This window comes from Sapajus apella, unplaced genomic scaffold (genome assembly GCF_009761245.1).
Source record: "Sapajus apella isolate SASKATOON/1434 unplaced genomic scaffold, GSC_monkey_1.0 scaffold38, whole genome shotgun sequence".
NCBI classification, from domain to species: domain Eukaryota; kingdom Metazoa; phylum Chordata; class Mammalia; order Primates; family Cebidae; genus Sapajus; species Sapajus apella.
The window spans coordinates 16,451,547-16,476,583 of NW_022436978.1; the positions used below are offsets into that span (position 1 = coordinate 16,451,547).

Below are 25,037 nucleotides of genomic sequence, written 5' to 3' on the forward strand. Positions count from 1 at the left end.
AAAAAATTAAAAAATTAGCCTGGCACGGTGGTGTGAATCTGAGGTCTCAATTACTCGGGAGGGTGAGTTGGGGGATAGATAGCTTGAGCCCAGGAGGCTGAGGATGTGGTGAACTGTGATCACACCACTGTGCTCCAGCTTAGGCAACAGAGAGACCTTTTTAAATGGAAAAAAAAAAAGACTTAATTTTTCTGATTGTAAAAGAAATACATGTTCAGTGACACAAATTTAAGGAATATAACAGCTCAAACAAAGCAAATAAAAAGCACAATCCAATCACACGGCAGTAACTGCTATTAAAATTTAGAGTCACTGCTTTGTGGTCTTTTTATGTTGCACATTATGAATGTTTACTTTGACATATCAGTATTATTCTACAATAGGATTTTTCTTTTTTTTGTTTACAATATGATTTTTCACGGCTACAAAGCAGTTCATTCACTGTCTAGACATACCATGATTCATTTAATCAACTGTGGGCTGTTGGGACATTTAGGTTGTTTTCAACTTTTAAAAATTATTTTTTAAAATGTTGTATCTTTGCATATAACATCTGGCACACAAGCTTGATAATTTCTGTTGGACAGGTTCTTCTAAGTCCCTGATTCAAAGGTACAACCATTTAAAAATACACATTACTACTTTTTCTTTAGATAAGTAAGATGGGTCCACAAATCCTTTTCCTATAATTCTGAAATCCAAAAAGCTCTGAAACGAAAAGGGTTGTTTTAAAAACATTTTTCAAACCAAAAGTCATCTGGAAGCAAAACCTGACCTGAACCAAAGTGAGGCTATTTATGTCCTTTGTTTATCTCTCAAAAGCACGTAATTATGAAATAAAGACTAGTCCACCCAGGAAGGTAATATATGTACCATACCAACCTACTTTTTAGCACTTTAAATGCCATTTTATTGTCTCCCGGCCTCCATTTTTTTCTTTAAAAAATGAGAAGGCAGCCATCATTATTATTGCTGTCTTTGGCTCCTTTGAAGATTTCTTCTTCATCTTTGGCTTCAGCAGTTTGACTATGACTATGCTGTGTCTGGGTATGGTTTCCTTTACATTTACGCTGCTAGAGGTTTGCTGAGTTTTTTGACTGCATGGGTTGATGTTTGTTACCAAATTTGGGAAAATTTCAGATACTATTAGGTCAAATGTTCCCAGCTCCCATTCTCTTGCTCTTTATGTTCCAGAAATCCAGCTATAGATATATTCTATGTAAGTTACATATTATATTCATATATATGCCTATCATATTTATAAATTATAGATATATAATGTACATATATCTATAATTTATATATGATAGACTTGTAGATACTGTTTCACAGGTCACCAAGAGTTTTTTTCACATTCAATTCTTTTTGCCTCTGTGCTTCGGTTACAATTATTATTTCTGTAGAACTGTATTCAAATTTACTAATTTTTTTCTCAGTGTTAGAAATCCTGTTGACATCTAACAAAATTTTCACTTCAGATATTTTTTTAGCTCTACAATTTACACTTGGTTTTACTTCAGAGTTTCTATTTCTGTGCTGAGGTTTCCCCATGTGTTCAATTATTCTGCTAATCTTTTCCACTAATTATTTAACATATTTATAATTTTTATTTTAAAGTCCTTAACTGCCAACTCCAGCATCTGGGTCATTCATAGGTCTGCTTCTACTGATGCTTTTTCTCTTGATTTTAGGTTACACTTTCTTTCTTCCTCTTACTGATCCTATGATAGTTTGGGTTTTGGTTTTGTTAGGATTTAATGTGCTTTTGCCCTTAGTCCTGGGAAATCCCTTAGTCCTCAACTATACCCCTTCTGCAGTTTCAACACAAAATTTGAAGTATTTATCAATTCCTCTAATATAGCAACATTTACATTCAAAACTCAGCACCAGGCAGCTGCTGAAATCTCTGCTTGACGCTGCTTTCTGCAAGTACTGTCTGTCTGTACACAATCTGGAAAACTGCAAAGAAAACTTGGGGCTCCCTCTTCTGTGGCATGCTTCTTTCTGAGATTTTCTCCCTTAGAGCTGCTTTGGTAGTCTTGTAATTTGACCTCTGTTTCTTTAACCCAGTACAAATGAGACTTGCCATTCAAATTCTTCTCTTCAGTACTCCATGGCAAGCCAAGAAGCACCCTAGAGAAAAGCTGGTTAAATGTAGAGATTGTCTAGTTTGCTTCCCTTACCTCAAGGTCTGCATTCCCTATAGTTTCTGCCTGCTTCCAGTTGTTCTCTAAACAATGTTTTTTTTCATGGTTTGTGTAGGGCTTATAATTATTATTAGCAGAAAGATCATCCAACATAGGCTGCTCTGCTATTACTGGAATTAGAACTCTATCACATCTCTTCAAATATTTTTTTTGTATTCTGCATCCCTACTTCTTCCAGGGTTCCAATTAGATGTATATTTGGCAACCTGAAGTTGTTCCATAGTTCATCAATTATCTACTCATTTCTTTTTCTTTTTTCTTTTTTGAGATACAGTCTCACTCTGTTGCCCAGGCTGGAGTCCCATGGCACAATCATAGCTCACCGCAGCCTTGACCTTCTGGGCTCAAGTTACCTTCTTGCCTCAGCCCTTGAGTAGCTGGGACCACAGACATGTGCCACCACAGTCATCTAATTTTTAAAAATTTTTGTAGAGACAGGGTCTCACCATGTTGCCCAGACTGGTCTAAAACTCCTGGGCTCAAGTGATCCTCCTGCCTTGGCCTCCTTAAGTGCAGGGATTACAGGCATGAGCCACTGCACCAAGCCCTGTTCATTTCTGTTTAGTCTTTTTTTCTCTCTGTGTTTGATTTGGGATAGTTTCTATTGCTATATTGTTAAGTTCACTAATCATTTCTTCTCCAATGCCCATTCTGCTATTAATCTAGTATATTCTTCATCTCAGACATTGTAGTTTAAACCTCTAGATGTTCTACTGGTTCTAAATTCCCTATTTCCATTTGACATGTTTAATTGTTCTTCTAGCTTCTTGAACATATGGAACACAATTATAACTTTACATGTCCTTGTCTGATAATTTTATTATCTGGGTCATTTCTGTGTTAGTTTCAATGGATTGATTTTTCCCCTCATTATGACATTGTGGATCCTATCTTGTTGGGTATTGGATATTTTTATAATTCTTTATACATTCTGAGCTCTGTTCTGAGATGTGGTTATAATACTTGGAAATAGTTTTATCTTTTTAGGTTTTTGCATTTAAGCTTTGTTAGGTGAGATCAAAGCAGCAGTTAATTTTTTTCCCCACTACTGAGGCTAAGAATTTACTTAGTACTCTCAGGGGTACCTTGTGATTTCCAGGCTGGCTGGCAGGAGCAAGCGCTACATCTAGCTCTTTGTGAGACTGGGACATTGTTTAACCTAATCCTTTTGGGTGGCACTTTTTCTTCTTTTTCCCTTCTTTTCTTTTTTTATTTTTGACCTCAAGTAGTTTCCTCACACAGTGGATAAGCAAGTGGTAAGTACTCAAATGAATACTCAAAAGTTACCCTCTGCAGATCTATGGAGCCCTCTCTCTCCACAGATATTCCATCCTGTAAACTCTCTCTCCATAATACTCCATCCTGTAAACTCTCTCTCCATAATACTCCATCCTATAAATACTCTCTCCATAATACTTCATCCTGTAAACTCTCTCTCCATAATACTCATGCTGTAAACTCTCTCTCCATAATACTCCATCCTGGAAACTCTCTCTCTCCATAATACTCCATCCTGGAAACTCTCTCTCTCCATAATACTCCATCCTGTAAACTCTCTCTCTCCATAATACTTCATCCTGTAAACTCTCTCTCCATAATACTCATGCTGTAAACTCTCTCTCTCCATAATACTCCATCCTGGAAACTCTCTCTCTCCATAATACTCCATCCTGTAAACTCTCTCTCCATAATACTCCACTCTGTAAACTCTCTCTCCATAATACTCCATCCTATAAACACTCTCTCCATAATACTCCATCCTGTAAACTCTCCCTCTCCATAATACTCATGCTGTAAACTCTCTCTCCATAATACTCCACCCTGTATACTCTCTCTCCATAATACTCCATCCTGCAATCTCTCTCTCCATAATACTCCATCCTGTAAACTCTCTCTCTCCATAATACTCCATCCTATCCTGGAAACTCTCTCTCCATAATACTCCATCCTGTAAACTCTCTCTCTCCATAATACTCCATCCTAGAAACTCTCTCTCTCCATAATACTCCATCCTATCCTGTAAACTCTGTCTCTCCATAATACTCCATCCTGTAAACTCTCTCTCTCCATAATACTCCACCCTGTATACTCTCTCTCTCCATAATACTCCACCCTGTATACTCTCTCTCCATAATACTCCATCCTGCAATCTCTCTCTCCATAATACTGCATCCTGCAATTTCTCTCTCCATAATACTGCATCCTGCAAACTCTCTCTCTCCATAATACTCCATCCTGTAATCTCTAGCCACCTTGTCTTTCCTGGACTCTGAGCTCTGTCTCCTTGACCCAGAGAGACTAAGTTCTGCCTTGGTTCTCCCTCTCTGAGTCATGGCATGAAAACTTTCTCCAGGGAGTAATTTGGCAGAAATCCTAGGGTTTATGTTATTTGTCTCCTGTCTTTCAGGGTCACTATTTTTCACTGCCTGGTGTCCAACGTCTTATGAACCATTATTTCATATATTTTGTCCCTTTCCTCCCCCAAAAACCTCCAAATGCCTCTTGTCCTGAAGTGGAAGTCTTCATATTACATTTATAAAATCCAAAAACTTCTGAATTCTGAAACATATCTGGCCAAAGTGACTTAGATAAGGGATTGTGGACTTATACTAATATGCATTCCCACTAGCAGTGCATAAAAATACCTGTCTCCTTACATCCTTATCAGTGTAAATGCATAGGTATTTTTAAAGCATTTCAATTTAATTATGTATTTTTAAATATTTGCCAACTTAATAAGCAAAAAAAAATGGTATCATATAGTTGATTTAGCTTGCATTTTTTGATCACTGGTAAAATTGCATTTTTTTCCAAATTTTATTGGACAACAGGATTTTTTATCTCCTTATCTCATATTTCCATCAAAGCCTTAGTTCTATAAAAATAGAACTAAGACAATAGAACTAAAACAATTTCTTGGAATTTTCATCTTTAGGTCTCTTTGTCTATGTGAAGATTTTTCTGTATCAAAGGGAAAATACACAAATTTATGGAACTTCAAAAGTCTGAATGTAATACAGCTCTGGAAAATAAATTAGAACAGGGCTGGTGACACCAATGTGGCTATCTATTCATTTTCTACAGTTGCGATCACCACTGAATGTTTCCCAGGAATAAAAATCAGACGTTTGACCAGGGTCTTTGAGGCCAATCAGGCCCTATCTACCTACCTCTTCAACTTCATCCCCAGCCACCTTCCCTTTTAGGAACCACGTTCCTGCTGCTGCTCTTTTTCCAGTTCCTTGAACAAGTCATTTGTCTCCTCAGCTCCTCTGTGCTTGCTGCTCTCTCTTGCCTGAAATGTTTTCCATATGGCTGCTACCATCTTAGCCTTCAAGTCTTGGCTTAAATATGATCTCTGCATATAAAGATTCTGTAACCACCTAATCTAAAGTAGGTTTCCCTCATGTTATTCTCCCTATAATAGTCTACTCTCTCCCTTTATGCCAGTTATGTACCTATGACAATTTGAAACTATATATTTGATATAATGCTTATTTACCTAATTATTTATGGCTAGCTCCCTTACTAGATGGCAAACTACATGATAGTGGGAACTGTGGTTATTTTTTTGTTCACCAATGTATACTCATACCAGGAATAGTGTTTGGCCCAATGTAGGCAAACATTAAATACTGGCTGAAGTAATGAATCACTTAACATTAAATACTGGCTGAAGTAATGAATCACTTAACATTAAATACTGGCTGAAGTAAGGAATCACTAAGTACTCCAGCATACTAACAAGATTATTGTAAAATGGGCAAAAGTCTCCTCAAAATGCTGCATTTATATTAGGATGATAAATCATCTCTATGCACTTCTGAGACACATTTATCTTCGTTTAGGCCGGGAGCGGTGGCTCACGCCTATAATCCCAGCACTTTGGGTGACTGAGGTGGGTGGATCACAAGGCGGGTAGATCATGAGGTCAAGAGATCGAAACCACCCTGGCCAACATGGTGAAACCCTGTCTCTACTAAAAAGACAAAAAATTAGCTGGGCATGGTGGCACGTGCCTGTAGTCCCAGCTACTCGGAAGGCTGAGGCAGGAGAATTGCTTGAACCCCGGAGGTGGAGGTTGCAGTGAGCTGAGATGGCACCACTGCACTCCAGCCTGGAGACAGAGCAAGATTCTATCTAAAAAAAAAATCTTCATTTAATTCATAAGTTTAATGTTGAAGATACTCTTTTGAGAAATGCTGCTATTGTTGAACGCTGAAATCTCATTTTTTAGTATTTGGTTTAATTATAGTAATACATATTTAATTATGGTAATATGGTATTGATATGGCCTATTTATATCAGAGAGCTAATATTCTTTTAAAATGGACAAATGAAAACAGGTTTTAATGTCACTTTTCCTATTTCATTAAATGACACGTAAATTGAATCTCCAATAATAGTGGGAATTCAAAATAAATAAGCAATGTGTAATGGTTACTAGAAAATTATGACTAGTGAACATAAATATCATTTCCTGAATAACTACGTAGAGGTTAATTCTTCCTCCTGACACTGTTTATACATTTACCTCCAAAAACAAAACATTTTCCTAGAAAACTCTAAACACCAAGAAATAAAACCAATTCCAAGTAGTGGAGAAAAAAATCAGTTGATTTTGAGCAATACCATAAAAAGCTCCCTAATGAGTATCTAAGAATGCTCTTGCTTTTGAAGTTTTAAAAGAAATAACAACTTGAACGTTCTGGTACATAACAATGTGTTAGCTTATTACCTACTGCCAAGAACTTCAAGTCCTATTAATAACTGAATTCCAGCAAATATTAGTTCTTTTTTTTTTTTTTTTGAGACGGAGTTTCGCTCTTGTTACCCAGGCTGGAGTGCAATGGTGCGATCTCGGCTCACCGCAACCTCCGCCTCCTGGGTTCAGGCAATTCTCCTGCCTCAGCCTCCTGAGTAGCTGGGATACAGGCACGCGCCACCATGCCCAGCTAATTTTTTTGTAGTTTTTTTAGTAGAGATGGGGCTTCACCATGTTGACCAGGATGGTCTCAATCTCTTGACCTCGTGATCCACCCGCCTCGGCCTCCCAAAGTGCTGGGATTACAGGCGTGAGCCGCCGCGCCCGGCCTTTTTCTTTAAATTTATATCAAGTTGCCTGTTGATAATTACTAACACTTAAAAACTAACAATTACTATTAAATATAATTAATAATTAAAAACTAACAATTACTATTTTTTAAACAATTAACAGCAAGGTAATTTCTTCTCATGCTAATCAATGCTAATGAAGGTGGTTATTTGCTACTATGAATTTAATAAAGGAATAATCAAAGGTGAAATTTAAATTATTTGATTGTATTAATGTAAGTGAGTAATGTTTGTTAAGAAAATATACTAGAGTGTTGAGCACTTCTGCTGAAATTAGTTTCTCCTGTGGGTAATATGTAGTGAAATCAGGAGAATCAGATAGATTTACAAGGCCTATTCTATAGACCTGATTTTCAGTAAGCCTTGGGGAAGGAGAAAGAGGGGGAGATAAGGAAGGAAAGTAATTTGGGTCATTTCTCTTTTTTTGGGGGGAAGACTAAAGGTGCTTATTCCAGAGGAAAGCAAGCTTTCTGGGGAATAACCCCCATCACATCTATGTGGCCTGTTGGCAGATAACTAATACGTCTGAATTACTGGTTGTATATACTGACCAGTTATTTAAAAAAGAGTGAGACAGAAATGGCAGGAAGACTCAAGACTTTCACTGCCATGATCACAGTTTTCAGGGTAACTACTGCATCCTGTTGAGCTGGAGTCAGAAACTGAAGAAGTAAAAGTTAATTATCTCAAGTCTTGGAAAACGATGAAACAAAGAGCTGTTTGACAGAAGGATGCCATTGCAAAGGTGGTGAGGCGGTCCCAATGCATTCGCCACCTTCTATGTGTAGAGAGCAACAGGTGGAAGCTGACTGGCAGTTTCGGCTTGCCGGCCCCTTGTGCCACTCTCCATGTACTGTGTAGGAACTTAACCAGGGATGACAGGTTGTAAAAGGAAATTAAGAGAGCAAGGTAAAACTTTCATATAACAAAATTTAATAAAAAACCATCATAGTAGAATTAGTATTTTCATTTTAAATTTTCTTATAACTGGAAATGTGAATGGTTCACACAACGGTGAGAAATCTTAATTAGGACTGCCGATATGGTATGGATATATTTTAAAAATCAGCTTTACCAGGTTTCAATAAAGCCAGAATAAAAACAGAAGAGGCTGGTGGTAGGATAATTGAGGGTAACGATGGTCTTGCAAACTTGAGTTCAAATATTGGCCCTCACACTCTGAGCTACAGATAGTTCCTTTAGCTGTAAAATAAGGAAGATATCACCCTCATAACTTTGTGTAAAGACTAACTTAACACAAAAACATCTAACAAATGTATTTGATACATTTCATATCCTCTTCCTTCTTATATTACCTAACCCACTAGATCTTTTACAATATCTTATGCAAGAAAATCAAGGGACACAGACAGCTAGAGGAAAATTTAAGAAAAAACAAAATAGTTCTCATTCTATCTTCTACACAATTACAAATCTAGATTTGCTCTTACTGAAGCTTCCTGTTAATGAAAATGCTGGGCCATCTCCCCCGTCCTGCAGAATGGGACAGCCTCAGAAACAAACCTGCTGCTGAGGTGTAGATCCAATCTTAAAATGGCTTCCCCTGAGAACTGGAACAAGACAAGGATGCCCACTTTCATCACTTCTGTTCAACATAGTACTGGAAGTCCTAGCCAGAGCAAACAGAGGGCATCCTACTAGGTAAAGAGGAAGTCAAACCATCACTGTTTGCTGATGACATGACTGTATACCTAGAAAACCCTAAAGACTCATCCAGTAAGCTCCTAAATCTGACAAAAGACTTCAATAAAGATTTAGAATACAAAATTAGCATACCCAAATTAGTAGGACTGCTATGCACCAACAATGACCAAGCTGAGAATCAAGAACTAATACCTTTTACAATAGCTGCAAAAATAAACAAATAAATAAAATACTTAGGAATATACCCACCAAGGAGGTGAAAGATCTCTACAAGGAAAACTACAGAACACTACTGAAAGAAATCATAGAGGACACAAACAAATGGAAATATATCCCATGCTCATGGATGGGTAGAATCAAAATTGTGAAAATGACCATACTGCCAAAAGCAATCTACAGGTTCAATGTAATTCCCAACAAAATATCATCATCATTCTTCATAGAACTAGAAAAAGAATCCTAAAATTCATATGGAACCAAAAAAGAGCCAAAGCAATACTAAGAAAAAGAACAAATCTGCAGGCATCACATTACCCAATTTCAAGCTATAGTACAAGGCTATAGTTACCAAAACAGCATGGTGCTGGTATAAAAACAGGAATGTAGACCAATGGAACAGAGTAGAGAAATCAGACAGAAAACCAAATACTTAGAGCTAACTGACCTTTGACAAAACATACAAAAACATGAAGTGGGGAAAGGGCACCCTATTCAACAAATGGTGCTGGGATAACTGGCAAGCCACATGTAGGAGAATGAAGCTGGATCCTCATCTTTCACTTTATACAAAAATCAACTCAAGATGGATCAAAGCCTTAAATCTAAGACCTGAATCCATAAAAATTCTAGAAGATAACGTTGGAAAAACCCTTCTAGACACTGGCTTAGGCAAAGACTTTGTGACCAAGAACCCAAAAGCAAATGCAAAAAAAAAAAAAAAAAAAAAAAAAAAAAACAAACCAAAAAAACTGAAAATAAACAAATGGATCCTAATTGAACTAAAAAGCTTCTGCACAGCAAAAGAAATAATCAGCAGAGTAAACAGAAAACCCACAGAATGGGAGGAAATATTCACAAACCATGCATCCAACAAAGGACTAACATCCAGAATCTACAAAAAACTCAAACAAATCAGCAAGAAAAAAGGAACACCATCAAAACATGAGTAGACAATTTTTGAGTACTCGGTCAAAAATCTGTTTATCATTTCATCGACTGTAAACTCTGCAAGACAAGACCATGTTTGCCTTGTCTACCACTGTATCCCTGGGCACCTGGCACAGTACCCACCACACTGTTCAATGCAAACTGGGGGAAAGGATAAATGGAAAGGCTACAATGGACAGCAGAAGTTCTACACTGTTATCTGGAGAGCAGTTAGTCCAGCCTCTGCTTCTAATATGACGCTGATGGCTGGTGAAACAAAGAGAAAAGTAACAGGCCCAACTTTTTACTGTGTGATCTGAAGGCCAACTACAGGATAGGGTAGCGCAGAGGAGGGAACAGGAAGCAGAAGATAAGATACTGCTTCAAAGAGGAAGCAGAGCTGAGTACAGCACAATGATCAAGTCCCGGTCCCAGTAACTTCTCCACCCTGAACCCCTCGTGTTGTCAAGTTCTGTTTCCCTGAAAACTATCAGGCAGGAGATTCAAACTCTGCTCCACTGCCTGCTTAAAAAAAGGCTGCAAAATACATAAAATTGGCTGGGTGCAGTGGCTCACACCTGTAATCCCAGCACTCTGGGAGGCCAAGGCAGGCAGATCACGAGGTCAAGAGATCGAGACCATCCTGGCCAATAAAGTGAAACTGGTCTCTACTAAAAACACAAAAATTAGCTGGGCATGGTGTGGGTGCCTGTAATCCCAGACACTCAGGAGGCTGAGGCAGGAGAATCACTTGAACCCGGGAGGTGGAGGCTGTGGTGTCCCCAGATCACGCCATTGCACTCCTGCATGGCGACAGAGCGAGACTCCATCTCAAAAAACAAAAAACCCATAAAATTATTATCTAGTTCAGTAGTCATGTACTCTAAAGGTAATGAAAGACTTCTCAAGTGGACACTATTGCATCAGGTTTTTTGAAGAAAGTTACCCAACTGAGAAAACTATGTACTTGTTCTCCACATTGAACCAAAGTTCCGCTCTCCTGAAAACCATTCAGCAGTAGAGTTCAAACTCTGCTCCACTGCCTGCTTTTTTTTTTTTTTTTTTTTTTTTTGAGACGGAGTTTCGCTCTTGTTACCCAGGCTGGAGTGCAATGGCACGATCTCGGCTCACCGCAACCTCCGCCTCCTGGGTTCAGGCAATTCTCCTGCCTCAGCCTCCTGAGTAGCTGGGATTACAGGCACACGCCACCATGCCCAGCTGATTTTTTGTATTTTTAGTAGAGATGGGTTTCACCATGTTGACCAGGATGGTGTCGATCTCTTGACCTCGTGATCCACCCGCCTCGGCCTCCCAAAGTGCTGGGATTACAGGCTTGAGCCACCGCGCCCGGCCTCCACTGCCTGCTTTTAAAAAAGGCTGTAAAAATACATAAAATTGTCACCTAGTCCAGTAGTCATACTCCAAAGGCAGTGAAAGAGCATATGTGTATGTACCTTGTCCATCACCAGCCCTACTTAAAAGTCATAATTCTGTACTCTTATATACTCATTGGTATGAGTATATAAAGCACTCATTGGTACCTGCAGGTACTCAGCTGTACTTCCTGTTACTCTGTCAAAGGTTCTTAAAAGCAGGCTCATGTGTGTAGACCTCATCTGTCCAACTAGATCTTAAGCCTTCTGAAGGCAGAAAATATCATCTGTTATTCTCAAATGCAATGTTTTTCAGTACTGAGTAGAGAGGAGAGGCTCTTCAAACATGAAATAGGACTGAATAGAACATTTCATGTACTAATGCTCATCAGGTAAATTTGTTGAGACCTATAGGACCTGAAGAAAATGGGACCAGGCCTAAATGACATTGGGAAGAAAAGACCATCTCCATTTTGCCACGAAAACAAGTCTTACCTGTGAGGGGGTTATCCTGCCCTTTTTAATTTCAGATGAATTTTCACTGAGTTTTCCTACTTTGTTACTTGAGCTGCATTTGTAGCACGTCCATCTTGTTTGGCCCTCAATTTCCATGGTGCATTCTTTGCTTTGTAGGCAGAATGAGTGATACAGGTGGCCACAGCTGTGAAATGAAGGCAACACGTCTGTACTTTTTATTATCACAAAATCCGTAAACATAAGCTTGTAAGTGTGCTTAGAGGCAACAAAGATCTCTAATAAGTAGAAATGCACTGATGTCTGTACAGGGTAAGAATGAGAAAGAAAATGCACATTTGCTGTCCCCTCTTCACAAAAATCCGAATTCACATATTTGTATACTTATGTTGTGAGTACGAACAGAATCACAGTTCTCGGACTACACATTACCTAGAGGATGAGTTGAACTTCTGGTCATTTCTCAAACTATGAAATCTGGATAGCATTTTTAGATTTTTAGATAGTCTAAGAAAAAGGCAACTGGGGGCTGGGCATGGTGGCTCACGCCTGTAATACCAACCCTTTGGGAGGCTGAGGTGGACAGACCACGTGAGGTTAGGAGTTTGAGACCAGCCTGGGCAACATGGTGAAACCCCATGTCTACTAAAAATACAAAAAATTAGCTGGGCATGGTGGTATGTGCCTGTAATCTCAGCTACTTGGGAGGCTGAGGCAGGAGAATCACTTGAACCCAGGAGGCGGAGGTTGCAGTGAGTTGAGGTCACACCCACTGCACTCCGGCCTGGGTGATAAGAACGAAACTCTTGTCTCAAAAAAACAAACAAAAAAATCACCCAAAACCCAAAAATCAAAAAACAAAAAATTAGCCAGGCATGGTGGTGCATGCCTGTAGTCCCAACTACTTGGGAGGCTGAGGCACGAGAACTGCTTGAACTCGGGAGGTGGCGGCTGCAGGGAGCAGACTGCGCCATTGCACTCCAGCCTGGGAGACACAGTAAGACTCTGTCTCAAAAAAAGGCAGCTGGGAAAAATCATAATTATTTAAGTAGCTTGATAATAACATGAGTGGTCTGCTCATCAAATTCAAGGTAAAGGTTGTGATTTGATTAAACATTTACAAAAATGTCATTGCTATAGCAAATCTTTACACTATTCTTATAAAGAAATTCCCTACTGATTACACTAAATTACCAAATAAGCCTCCAGAAGTTGAGGACTGAGACTAATTCTCAGCCATCCACACTGATTTATCTTAATTTCTCTAACCTAAAATGTTGGACATTTCAGAAATCAATCCTTTATCTTTCTTTCTTTTTTTGAGACAAGAGTTTTGCTCTTGTCATGGGCTGGAGTGCAGTGGTGCAATCTCGCTTCACTGCAACCTCCGCCTCCTGGGTTCAGGCGATCCTCCTGCCTCAGCCTCCTGAGTAGCTGGGATTACAGGCACACGCCACCACATCCAGCTATTTTTTTTTGTATTTTTAGTAGATACAGGGTTTCTTCATGTGGTCAGGCTGATCTTGAACTCCTGACCTCAGGTGATCTGTCCACCTCAGCCTCCCAAATTGCTGGCATTACAGGTGTGAGCCACTGTACCTGGCTTGAGCGAGCGCACCCGCCAATCCTTTTCTTTTCTATAGTCTTTATACTCTTTTGTCTTCCCTTCTCTCTCTATCTATATCTATATCTATATATCTATCTATCTAGATAGATATATAGATACATATACTTCTATACTCCGTTATAACTAGATACATATATAGATACGTATACTTCTATACTCTGTTATAACTAGATACATATATAGATACATATACTTCTATACTCTGTTATAACTAGATACATATATAGATACATATACTTCTATACTCTGTTATAACTAGATATATATATAGATACATATACTTCTATACTCTGTTATAACTAGATACATCTATAGATACGTATACTTCTATACTCTGTTATAACTAGATACATCTATAGATACGTATACTTCTATACTCTGTTATAACTAGATACATCTATAGATACCTATACTTCTATACTCTGTTATAACTAGATATATATAGATACATATACTTCTATACTCTGTTATAACTAGATACATATATAGATACGTATACTTCTATACTCTGTTATAACTAGATACATATATAGATACATATACTTCTATACTCTGTTATAACTACCTTTGCTCCTTTACTTATTATTTCCAGGTTCCATAGCTTTAAAATACCACTGCCTTCCAAATATATCCAGAACCCTACCGCTTCTTACTCCATGACTATTACCTAGACCATCTCTCACATGGACTACTACAATAGCCTACCTACTACAATAGTCTGCTTTCCCCCTTGATCACTCTAGTTCTTTCTTAACACAACATTCAGAGTAATCCCAAGACACAGGTCAGATCACACTACCGCCCCCTCCTCAAAACCATCCAATGGCTTCTCATCTCAGAGTACAAGTCTAACTTTTATTATAGAAATGAGTTAGACCTGGCCCAGCTCCCACACGATTTGGCTTCTGCTCCTCCTCTGACCTCTCCCTCATCTCCTGTGCCTTGGCTGCTCAGGTGGCGCCAGCCTCCTCACTCCCTGGTCCTCAAGAGTGCCACGCCTCTCCCACCTCACGGTCTCCGCACTTGCTGGTCCTCTGCCTGGGGTGCTCTCTTCTGAGGCTGCACAGCCACTTCCTGCAGGTCTCCTCAAACGTCACTTAAACCAGGAGGCTTTCTCAGACTACTCTATAAATGAGTAGCTCCAACATTCCTTTTCCTATGTACCATAGCTTGTTGTTATTCATGTAACTATTAACCATATTTTTACGGATTGTCTGTTCATAAGTCACCCGAACAGTGAGCCTTTCCCTGGCCAGCCTGTATAAAGTACCTGCACTCCCCCTGCCACCAAACACTCTGTATCTCCTTTAACACTTCCCCTGTAGTAGTTAGCAGTATCTGGCGTTTCACTTCTTGGCTTATGTTTTATCGCCGCCACTACAATGTAAACTCCGTGAGGGCAGATCCTTTGTTTTGTTCGTTCTGTATCCTATCCCCTTGAATAGCAGCTGGCATACAGTTGGTACTCAATAAGTACTCAATAAGTATTTCTTGCCTGAATGGGCTCTTTGTGTGATGAGAACTACTGTCTCCTTCCAACCATCAAATCTACCAATCTTCCTGCAGAGCTGGAGCTAACACTCAGATAATGCTTCTCATGCCAGGCACTGTTACGAGTGCCTTATATAAATTCTCTCATCCAGTCCTCCCAAAACCCTAGGAGGTAGGTACTGTTATCCTATTTACAGATGAGGAAACTAAGATATAAAGAGGTTAAATAACTTGTCCAAGGTCTCACAGACAGCTGGCATGTAGCAGAGTCAAGATTTGAACTTAGGAAGTTTGGCTCCAAGGCCATATCATGTTACCTCTATCCATATATTCTAGATGAGCTGCCTTTGCTCCTGAGACCAACACCTTAACTCTGCACTAGGCTTCTTCTCTTTCTGCATTGTGGCTTAAATATCATACGCTGACACTTCTAAATTTAAGTTTTCCAGTCCCAACACATCTCCAGATTTCTGACGTGAGTATCCGTCTAGCTGGCATCCCTACCTGATGTCTGACAGTACATATCAAACCTCACACATGAAATACAAAACTCTTGATTTCCCCAGTTCCTTGTACCTGTTCCTCCTCATCTTAGACAATGGTACCATGTTTACCCAATTGCTCAGACTAAAGACTCAATTTTCTCTTAGACTCCACATCGAAAACACCAGCAAGTTATCCCTACCTTTAAAGCACATGTGGAATCCAATCACCTCTCAGCACCTCTGCTTCTCCCTCTCTCTCTATTTAAAGGTCACTTTCTCAGATCCGCTTTTCCTCATTTAACAGCATTTGTCCTGAACACCTCGTCCTTCCATCCATTTGGCCCATGTTTTGTTTTTCTCCACAGCCCTTATTCCTCTGTATTTAGGTCTTGCCTGGGCACCCTAGCCTCCACCCCAGTGCAGATTTAAGGTCTGTGAGGGCAGGAACTTGCCTATCATGCGTAACCACGTGTATTGTAGCCTGGTAATGCCACAGATGTACATGTACAATACAAGTAACATTTCCTTCCCTTTCTTACCTAAAGACAATAATTTCATCAGCCATTTCTTGGCGTCTCTTGTACTGCTGCAAACAGATAGAGCAGTAATCTTGTTTGGGATTCAGTCCTCTGGTGACCGAAGCTCTCAGGTTACATAAGGACCAATGGAGATCTTGGTTGAGAAGGCTAGTTGTTGTTTCCAGCAGGGTCTACGAAAGAACAAAACAAAAACAAACAAGCAAAGGGTTAGACAACGAAAGAGACAGAGGAGGGGAATGGTGAATGGCACTTGTTTAGTTTTCAACTGCCAACAACTAAAATTGGAACACACTATAAAGGGATGAAATTGTTGAAACAAAGAAACATCAGAGCCTCCCAAATTGAAGCAGCTAACCGCAGCGTGCAGTTCATAATGAGTGTATACATTAGTAAGATTCTCAAGTCTGTCACTATTTTCTACTAAGAAATGTGAGCTCTGCCATTCTGCAGCTTAATTCGGTACTGACAGCTTTCAAATGACCAGATAAGCTCACACCTATTTATTACATTTATACAATAACTTCTCTCTGAATGGCTCAGTGTTGTAATAAAGAATACAGCTAAGTCTGGATCCCTGATTTTTTATTGAAACTGCATTCACGGTAATGTTTCAAATATCTTTTCACCAGTAAATCTAATGGCCATTACTCCACTTTCACCTTCCTTGGGCAGAGAGACACATTTTCCTGATCAGTACTTGTGCGTCATCTGCATCTACTCAAGACCATGACGTCTGTCATTAAGTCACATAAAGACATTTTAACAGCCATCACATTAAGTCACTTTAAGGCTCTCCATATTTATAAAGCATTCTTTTTGTACTGTATCTCATTCTTAACATTCATATATATCATCTGACTATGTATTCGGGTTCTTTTCTCCCAGTCCCACAGGGGAGGACAGAGTTAGGGTTCCTTGCTATACAGCTTAGCTCTTTAACTTTACCTGTAATGCAAACATTGTTTTCTAATGGTCCATTCTAATTCTTTCCAATCAGTACCATCTTTTTCTCCTCTTCCATAGTTCCAAAACTGGCAAACGTTTTCTGCCTCGCACTCAACTTTCCCTCTGCTAACCTGGAATCTGTGCCTGCGGGGTATCAAGCTTCAGTGGGCTATGCTTAGCCAAACTGCAAGTCTTACAACATTCTAAGAAAAGCTGTCACCAGATTTTCCTTTTTCTTCTCGCAGATTCTTAAAGAAAAAGCAGACATCATCTCCAACAGACGTAAATGGCACTTTTCCTAGGTGGCTTCATGAGTCACTTTGTAGCACAATGAGAAAAAAGCCCGTAACACCACGCTGGCTCTTACTGAGACTTAAAGCTAAAGGCAATTTTGAGGTGAGGGAAGACTAGTGACCATTTACGGTGATATGATTTGGGGGTGTTCCCACCCAAATCTCATCTTGAACTCTCACGTGTGGTGGGAGTGACCCAGTGGGAGGTAACTGAATCATGGGGACGGGTCTTTCCCATGTTGTTCTTGAGACAACAAGTAAGTCTCACGAGATTGGACGGTATTATAAGGGGGAGTTTCCCTGCACAAGCTCTTATCTGCCACCCCCTGAGACATGCCTTTCACCTTCCGCCATGACTGTGAGGCCTCCCCAGCCATGTGGAACTGTGAGTTCTGTAAACCTCTCTCTTTTGTAAACTGCCCAGTCTCAGGTATGTCTTTATCAGCAGCGTAAAAATGAACTAATACAATCGTTAGTGACAACTATATGTTTCAGAATGCTTAAAATAACTCATTTAATTTTATTTTGCGATTTTCTATATTCATTGTGACCCTTCCTTTTCATGTGGTATAGTTTTGTATCAAATTATTTTTCCAGAGAGTTTCTCATACTTTCATTTGGAGAAAAAGATATTTGTTTCATTACCAATGAATCAAAAAATAAACTAAATTTGAATTATATGCATTTCTACATTCTGAAATTTGTGTGTGTGCACAAATTAAGGTCAAGAGAATTTTTTTTTTTTTTGGGGACAGGATCTAGCTCTGTCACCTGGGGAGTGCGGTGGCATGGTCACAGCTCACTTCAGACTCTGACTCCTGGGTCCCACTGACTGTCCTGAGTAGTTATGATTACAGGCACATTCCACCATGCACAGCTAGCTTTTTTATTTTTTGTAGAGACAGAGTCTTGCTATGTTGCCTGGGCTGGTCTCAAACTCCTGGCCTCAAGCAATCCTCCTGTCTCAGTCTCCCACAGTATTGGCATTACAGGTGTGAGCCAGCCTGCCTGGCAAGAGAAATTTCTACCTAACTGCCAGTAAAGAGATAGGATTTTTTTTTTAAAGTATAGATACAAAAGAAAAAAGAAAATAAACAGCTTTTTTTTTCTACCTCAGGACAGACAGATATAGCAAGCAGCTTACTCACTTGTTCATAGTTAAAGGTGTCCAACATTCCCAGAATAAGTCCCTGGATTTCTCCAAGTTTTCCTTTCCCATAAACTGGATCCTAATTAGAAAAAATGATAATTGTTATAATTCTATATTTTAAAATTACTTTAAAACATAAGTTATCTGAAAAAGCCAAATGCTCCTACGTATTTTTGCACAGTCACAAAATGTTTATTCTTCCATAAACTTTCCACTGGAAATGTACCTTAATCACCCTCTGACCATCTCAAATATTTTTGAAAAACAAAATGTAAATGATCCAAGCCCCTTTCTTAACAATCCTTACAAGTCTAATTAAACTTTACTCTTATTCTGTTTCTGCAAGAAGCCATATACCCTCTGGACAATTTTTTTTTTTTAATTTTCTTTGCATAAAAGTAGACCCCTGTTAATGCTTAATTATACTTTTGGTCAAGTTCTTAATAAGTACACATTTGTCAAGTATCAACAAATGGTACACTATCTTATTATAAATATATATTATAATATTCACTATAATATGTGGATCCAGTGTGACAATATAGCTCTGCCATGTGTTTATGACGAGTGTGGTTTGGAGAACAAAGAGGTCTTAAAAGGTTAAATTCTGGGAAAAAGAAATCTTTATAGGTCATTTCTATTTTTATATCAGTACATTTCACTGTAATATACATAATTTAAAAGCAAAATCGTGAAAATGACCTCATGCTGGGACACATATAAATTATAGAACGCAAAAGGGAGCTCAAAGCTTCTAGCATGCACCGTCCCACTAGCTCTTCAAATTATTTTCCAAGGATGTCAGCTAGATTCTTCAGCAATGAATAAATGCTGAGGTTTCTCTTAAGTTGTTTGTAAACTATGAAAGAAGAGCATACTTGGGTACCCACGTAAATTTGTTTTTCAAGATGCACACTAGAAAAGACGCAATGACCACTTTTTTTCCTATTGCTTTCTGGTACCTATTGTATTGTGTATGTGGGTGTTTAAAATTAAAATCTTTATTAATTGGGCACTGCTTTAAAATATGAATGATGCCCTAAACAGGAGAGTCTATAAATCATTTGTTTGCCTTGCCTCAGTGAGAAAGTAATAAACAGCTTTTCAGAAGCTAAAAATTACTTTTGCCATAGAGCGAAGATAGAATGTAACGTATATAACATAAATACGGTCCTTTAAAATGCTCTCTTATCACCTAAAATTCCTGAAAAAAGACGGCATCATTGGGGACCAGGCATCAGTCTGAATAAACATGTGAAGATCAAGAAGATCTTTGAGAGCCTCTTATCAGGTGACCACTTCTTTTGGAAAAACTAATTTTTTCAGTTGTATCTGAGCTATTGTGCATCAAAATAACTGTTGCTCCCTCCTTTTTCAATGGGGATCTGATAAAGCGAGAAGCGCCTTGATTAGTGTTAGATGCAGAGGAAAAGGCCTAAAACTTGAAGTCAGTAGATCTGGATTAATTCTGGTGGTTCTCATTTCAAAACCGAATAAACCAAGGCAAGTTATTTGATCTTTCTGAGTGGCACTCTCCTCATGAGAAATATGAGGTATTGCTGCTTCCCCAGCTTAATGTGCATAGTTACAGATCAAAAAAAGATAATGAACACTAAAGTGCTTTGTAAACAAGGACATTAGGTAAGGAAGTCAAGTAATATTTAATGGGCATATACTATGTTTTAGGCACTGCACTGGGTGTTGTAGATAACACTGTGAACAACGGAGACGTGATCTCTGCTTTTATAAAACTCACAGCCTGGGGGTAAGCTAACAGGAAGGCAGGGGTCAAAAAGAGTTTATATTTACAGGTGTGACTGGGGCTGCAGTGAGGGTGGAAGGGCAAGGGAGAAAAAACTTAACTCCTATATTCTAGGACATAAAGTGGAGAGGGTTTAAAGTGGATGAAATACTAGGGCTGCTGAGGAGAGTAATGAGGAACTCTACCGAACAGTTATGGATGAAATTACACAAACTGTACAATCTGTTCCAGAAAACAGAAGCGCTTTTCTGTTAACTCATTCTCTGAGACCAGCATCACCCCAGTACTGAAACCAGACAAAGATGTTACAAGAAAGAAAACTATATGGAGATGCAAAAATCCTCAACAAAATATTAGCAAACTAAATCCAATAATGTATAAAAAGCATTATACATGACAACCAAGTCAATGGTATGCAAGGCTGGTTCAACATTTAAAAATCAATTAATGAGCTGGGTGTGGTGGTTCATGCCTATAATCCCAGCACTTAGGGAGGCAGAGGCAGGAGGATGGCTTGAGACCGGGTTAAGACTTGCCTGGGCAACACAGGGAGAACCCATTCCCCACAAAAAAGCGGGGGAAAAAGACAAGAAAAATCAATTACTGTAATCCATCACATCAACAGGTTAAATAAGAAAAATCATATGATCATCTTAGTAGGTGCAGAAAATGTACTTCATAAAATCCAATGCCCATTCATGATAAAAACTGTGAGCAAACAAGGAAGGGAGGGGAACTTCCTCAACTTGAACCCGAGAGCTAACATCATACTTAATGGCGAGAAAGTAGATGTTTTTCTTCTAAGACAGGAAATAAGGCAAAGGTATCCCCTCTCACCGCTCCTATTCAACATTGTACTGGAAGTTCTAGTCACAGCAGTAAGACAAGAAAAGGAAATACAGTTTGGGATATAAAAAGACATACAGATTGGGAAGGAAGAAATAAAACTGTTTGCAGATGACATGATTGTCTATATAGAAAATTTCAAGGAGTCAACAGCAACCCCCACCAAAAAAAAACCCCTGAAACAAATAAGTGATTATAGCAAAGTTACAGGATACAAGGTAATTATACAAAAGTCGATTGCTTTCCAATATGCTGGCAACCAACAGTTAGAATTTCAAATTAAAAACACACTACTTGCATTAGTACCTAAAAGACAAATATTTAGATATGTATAATAAAATATACATAAAGTTTGTATAAAGAAAACTGTAAAACCCTAATGAGGGAAAGGAAAAAAGATCTAAATAAATGGAGAGATAGTTCATGTTTATGAACAGAGAGATTTGATATTATTATAATATTACTTCTTCATTTGATCTGTAAGTTCAATGTATTCCCAGTCAAAATTCCAACAAGTTACTTTGTAGATATCAACACACTGTTTCTAAAGTTTAAAGTAGAGAGGGAAAAGACAAGGAATGGCCAACACAATAATGAGGAAGAACAAAGTTGGATGACTGTCACTCCCTGACTTTAAGATCTATTATAAAACTACAGTAATCAAGACAGTGTTGGTATTGGCAAAGGAATAGAAAACAGATCAATGTAAAAGAATAGAAAACCCAGAAATAGACCCATATGAATATGGCCAACTGAGCAAAGGCAATTCAGTGGAGAAAGGAACAGTCCTTTCAACAGGTGGCGCTGGAACAACTAGTGCCAGCTGTGTGTATCCACATGCAGAAAAATGAATCAACACTGACCATGCAGTCTCCCCCAAAACAAACACAAAACGCATCATAGCCCGAAATGTAAAATGCAAAAATACAAAACTTTTAGGAAAAAACATGGGAGAAAATCTAGGTAACCTTGAGTTTGGTGATGAGTTTTTACATATAACATCAAAAGCATGATCCATGAAAGGAAAAGTCAATAAATTGGACTTTATTAAAAGCAAAACTATGCTGTGTGAAAGACACTGTTAAGAGAATGAAAAGGCCAGCCACAGAGTAGGGAGAAAATATTTGCAAAACACACATGTGATAAAGAACCTTATCCAAAATATGCAAAGAATCCTTAAAACCCAACAAGAAAACAAGCACTTCAAAAAGCACATAAAAGCTCAATAACGCATGTTGTAAGAGAACTACAAATTACAACAATGAGACTAGTACACATCTACTAGAATGTCTAAATCCAAAACACTGACAATACCAAATGCTGGCAAGATATGGAGCAACAGGAACTTTGATTCAGTGCTGGTGGAAATGTAAAATGTTATAGACATTTTAGAGGAGAGTTTGGTGGTTTCTTAGAAAAGTACGCAGTCTCATATAAGCCAGCAATCACATTCCTAGGTATTTACCCAAATGAGTCTAAAACTTCAGTCGACACAAAAGCCTGAATGTTCACAGCTGCTTTACTGAAAACTGTCAGAACTGGAAGGCAACCAAGATGTTCTTTGATGGGTTTATGGATAGACAAAACTGTGGAACATCCACACGATGGAATATAGAGAGATATTAAGAAATGAGCTGTCAAGACTCAAAAAGACAGGGGAGAACTTTAAGTGCATATTGCTCAGTGAAAAAAGCCAGAATGAAAAGACTATGCACTCTATGATTCCAGTTATACGATATTCTGGAAGAGGTAAAATTACAGGGAGAGTTAAAAAAAAAAAAATCAGTGGGCCAGGCATGGTGGCTCACACCTGTAATCCCTACACTTTGGGAGGTGAAGGTGGGCAGATCACTTGAGGCCAGGAGTTCAAGACCAGCCCTGGTCAACATGGCGAAACCCCATCTCTACTAAAAATACAAAATTAGCTGGGCACAGTAGTGCATGCCTGCAATCCCAGCCATTTAGGAGGCTGAGGCATGAGAATCTCTTGAACCTGGAAGGTGGAGGTTGCAGTGAGCAGAGATCATGCCAGTGCACTCCAGCCTGGGCAACTCTTATCTCAAAACAACAAAAAGAAAGAAAAAAAAATTAGTGGTTGCCAGAGGATTAGGGTAGGGAGGAGGATGAACAGGTGGAGCACAGGGGACTTTTAGGGCAGTGTTGGATATAATAATGGTTGATACAGGACATTACACATTTGTCAAAATCCATACAACTGTACAACACAAAGGGTGATTCCTAATGTAAACTATCAACTTTAGTTAATAATTATAATGTATCAATATTAATTCGCCAATTGTAACAAATATACCACACTAATACAAAGATGGTAACAGCAGACAAAACTGTGTGTGAGAGGGAGAAGGGGTAAAAGGGAATTCTCTGCACTTTCTGTTCATTTTCTCTGTAAATCTAATACTGCTCTAGAAATTAACAGTAAAAATACTAAACCTGAGTGAAAGGTCAGGTTGTATAACTAAGGCTTGCTGACTGATGCAATTCCATGTAGAGTGGCAGCTAGTCAGCCTTTTTCCTGAGGAAAACCTGAAGTATCAAATCTGTTTAGGGTTTATTCCTCTGAGATCATTTAGGGTCTCAAGAAAATGAACCTCTGTCTCCTCCTTGGGAAGTGAGTGCATCCGATGGCTGCTGGAAGGGGAAGAGGAGCAGGGAGAAGCCTATCAGCAGACTTCCCCCAATCCTCATTTTCAGCCCTGTGTTTTATCCCCCTGCTTGTGTCTTAGTCTAGAACCTCTGTAGTTCAATTTCTCTTGCTAACAGACCAATGGCTTCCCATGTCTGTAGCCGAGGTAATAATCTGGGAGGGTGGGAAAGGAACCTGAGGGACTACACATTTATATACAGACTTGAAACACATTCGCACCTCATCTTGTCTTCTGAGTTCTCAGCTCTCATGAGTTGGGATGAGAGAATCAGCTAGCTTCTTGTCAGCGTAACTAACGAAAGACTTTAGGTCACGGTGTCCTCTGCTTTGCTAACTCAGTGGCTGCTCGTGTGTCTTCCCAGTATTTCTTGAAATCTCTCATGTGTTGATAGGGTTTTTCGTGTATCATTTTAATGCCTCTGCTATCTTTTCAATGGGGGGCTTAGCAAGCAGGAAAAATGAATGCTTATAGGTTTAACTATAACTTCATCCTTGACTTTTAAAACAAAAATAGCTTTATAAAGGTCTAATTGACATGGATTTTGGTTAATTTTGACGTAAGTAAATACTTGTCAAACTATCACCACAATCAAAATAATGAATACATCCATCATTCTCCAAAACGTCACGTCCTGTAGCAATCCCTTCTCACTTCCACCTTGAACCTGTATCATCTCACCCTCACCCCCAGACAACCACTATTCTGCTTTCAATCGACATTAGAGATTACTTTGCATTTTCTAGACTTTCACATAAATGGAACCATACAGTATGTATTCTTTCTTGGCCTGGTTTCCTTCACTCACCATAGTACTTCTGAGATCATCTACACTGTAGTGTGCTATGGACTGGATGGATGTCTGTGTCCCGCTCCCCAAATTCCTATGTTGAAGGGCTTACTTCCCAAAATGGTGGTACTGGGAGATGGGGTCTTTGGGAGGTAATCAGGTCAGGAGAGTGGAGTCATGGTGAGTTAGTGACCTTATAAGAAGAGACAGGAGAGCGCTTTCTCTCTCCCCTCACCATCCCCAATCACCATGTAGGGGTATAGTAAAAAAGCAGATGGCTATCTGTGAATCAGGGGGAGGGGCTCACCAATGCCTGACCATGCTGGCACCTGATCTTAAGATGGTCAGCCCCCAGAACTGTGAGAATAAACGTTTGTTGTCTAAGGCATTCAGTCTATGGTACTCTGTTACAGCAGCCCAAGCTACGGCAGTGTACATCAATAGGGGATTTCTTTTTTATAAGCAG

General features: G+C 39.0%; 1 protein-coding gene and 1 long non-coding RNA gene across 8 annotated transcripts in view; both read right to left on the minus strand.

The window, feature by feature from the left end:
- VPS8 (VPS8 subunit of CORVET complex) overlaps nt 1–25,037 on the minus strand; it is a 244,417-nt gene that overhangs the window by 29,839 nt on the left and 189,541 nt on the right. For all 7 annotated transcript variants that reach the window (XM_032298379.1, XM_032298382.1, XM_032298381.1 and 4 more), the window contains 3 exons: nt 18,509–18,589; nt 16,123–16,292; nt 12,002–12,167 (listed from right to left, as the gene is read on the minus strand). In XM_032298379.1, coding sequence (XP_032154270.1) covers nt 12,002–12,167; nt 16,123–16,292; nt 18,509–18,589 — 417 coding nt within the window. The remainder of the gene's footprint in view (nt 1–12,001; nt 12,168–16,122; nt 16,293–18,508; nt 18,590–25,037) is intronic.
- LOC116564927 lies at nt 3,393–4,399 on the minus strand. Its single transcript, XR_004275161.1, has 3 exons — nt 4,214–4,399; nt 4,150–4,180; nt 3,393–4,113 (listed from the first exon to the last, which is right to left on the minus strand). It is a non-coding gene; the product is annotated as an uncharacterized LOC116564927 (long non-coding RNA).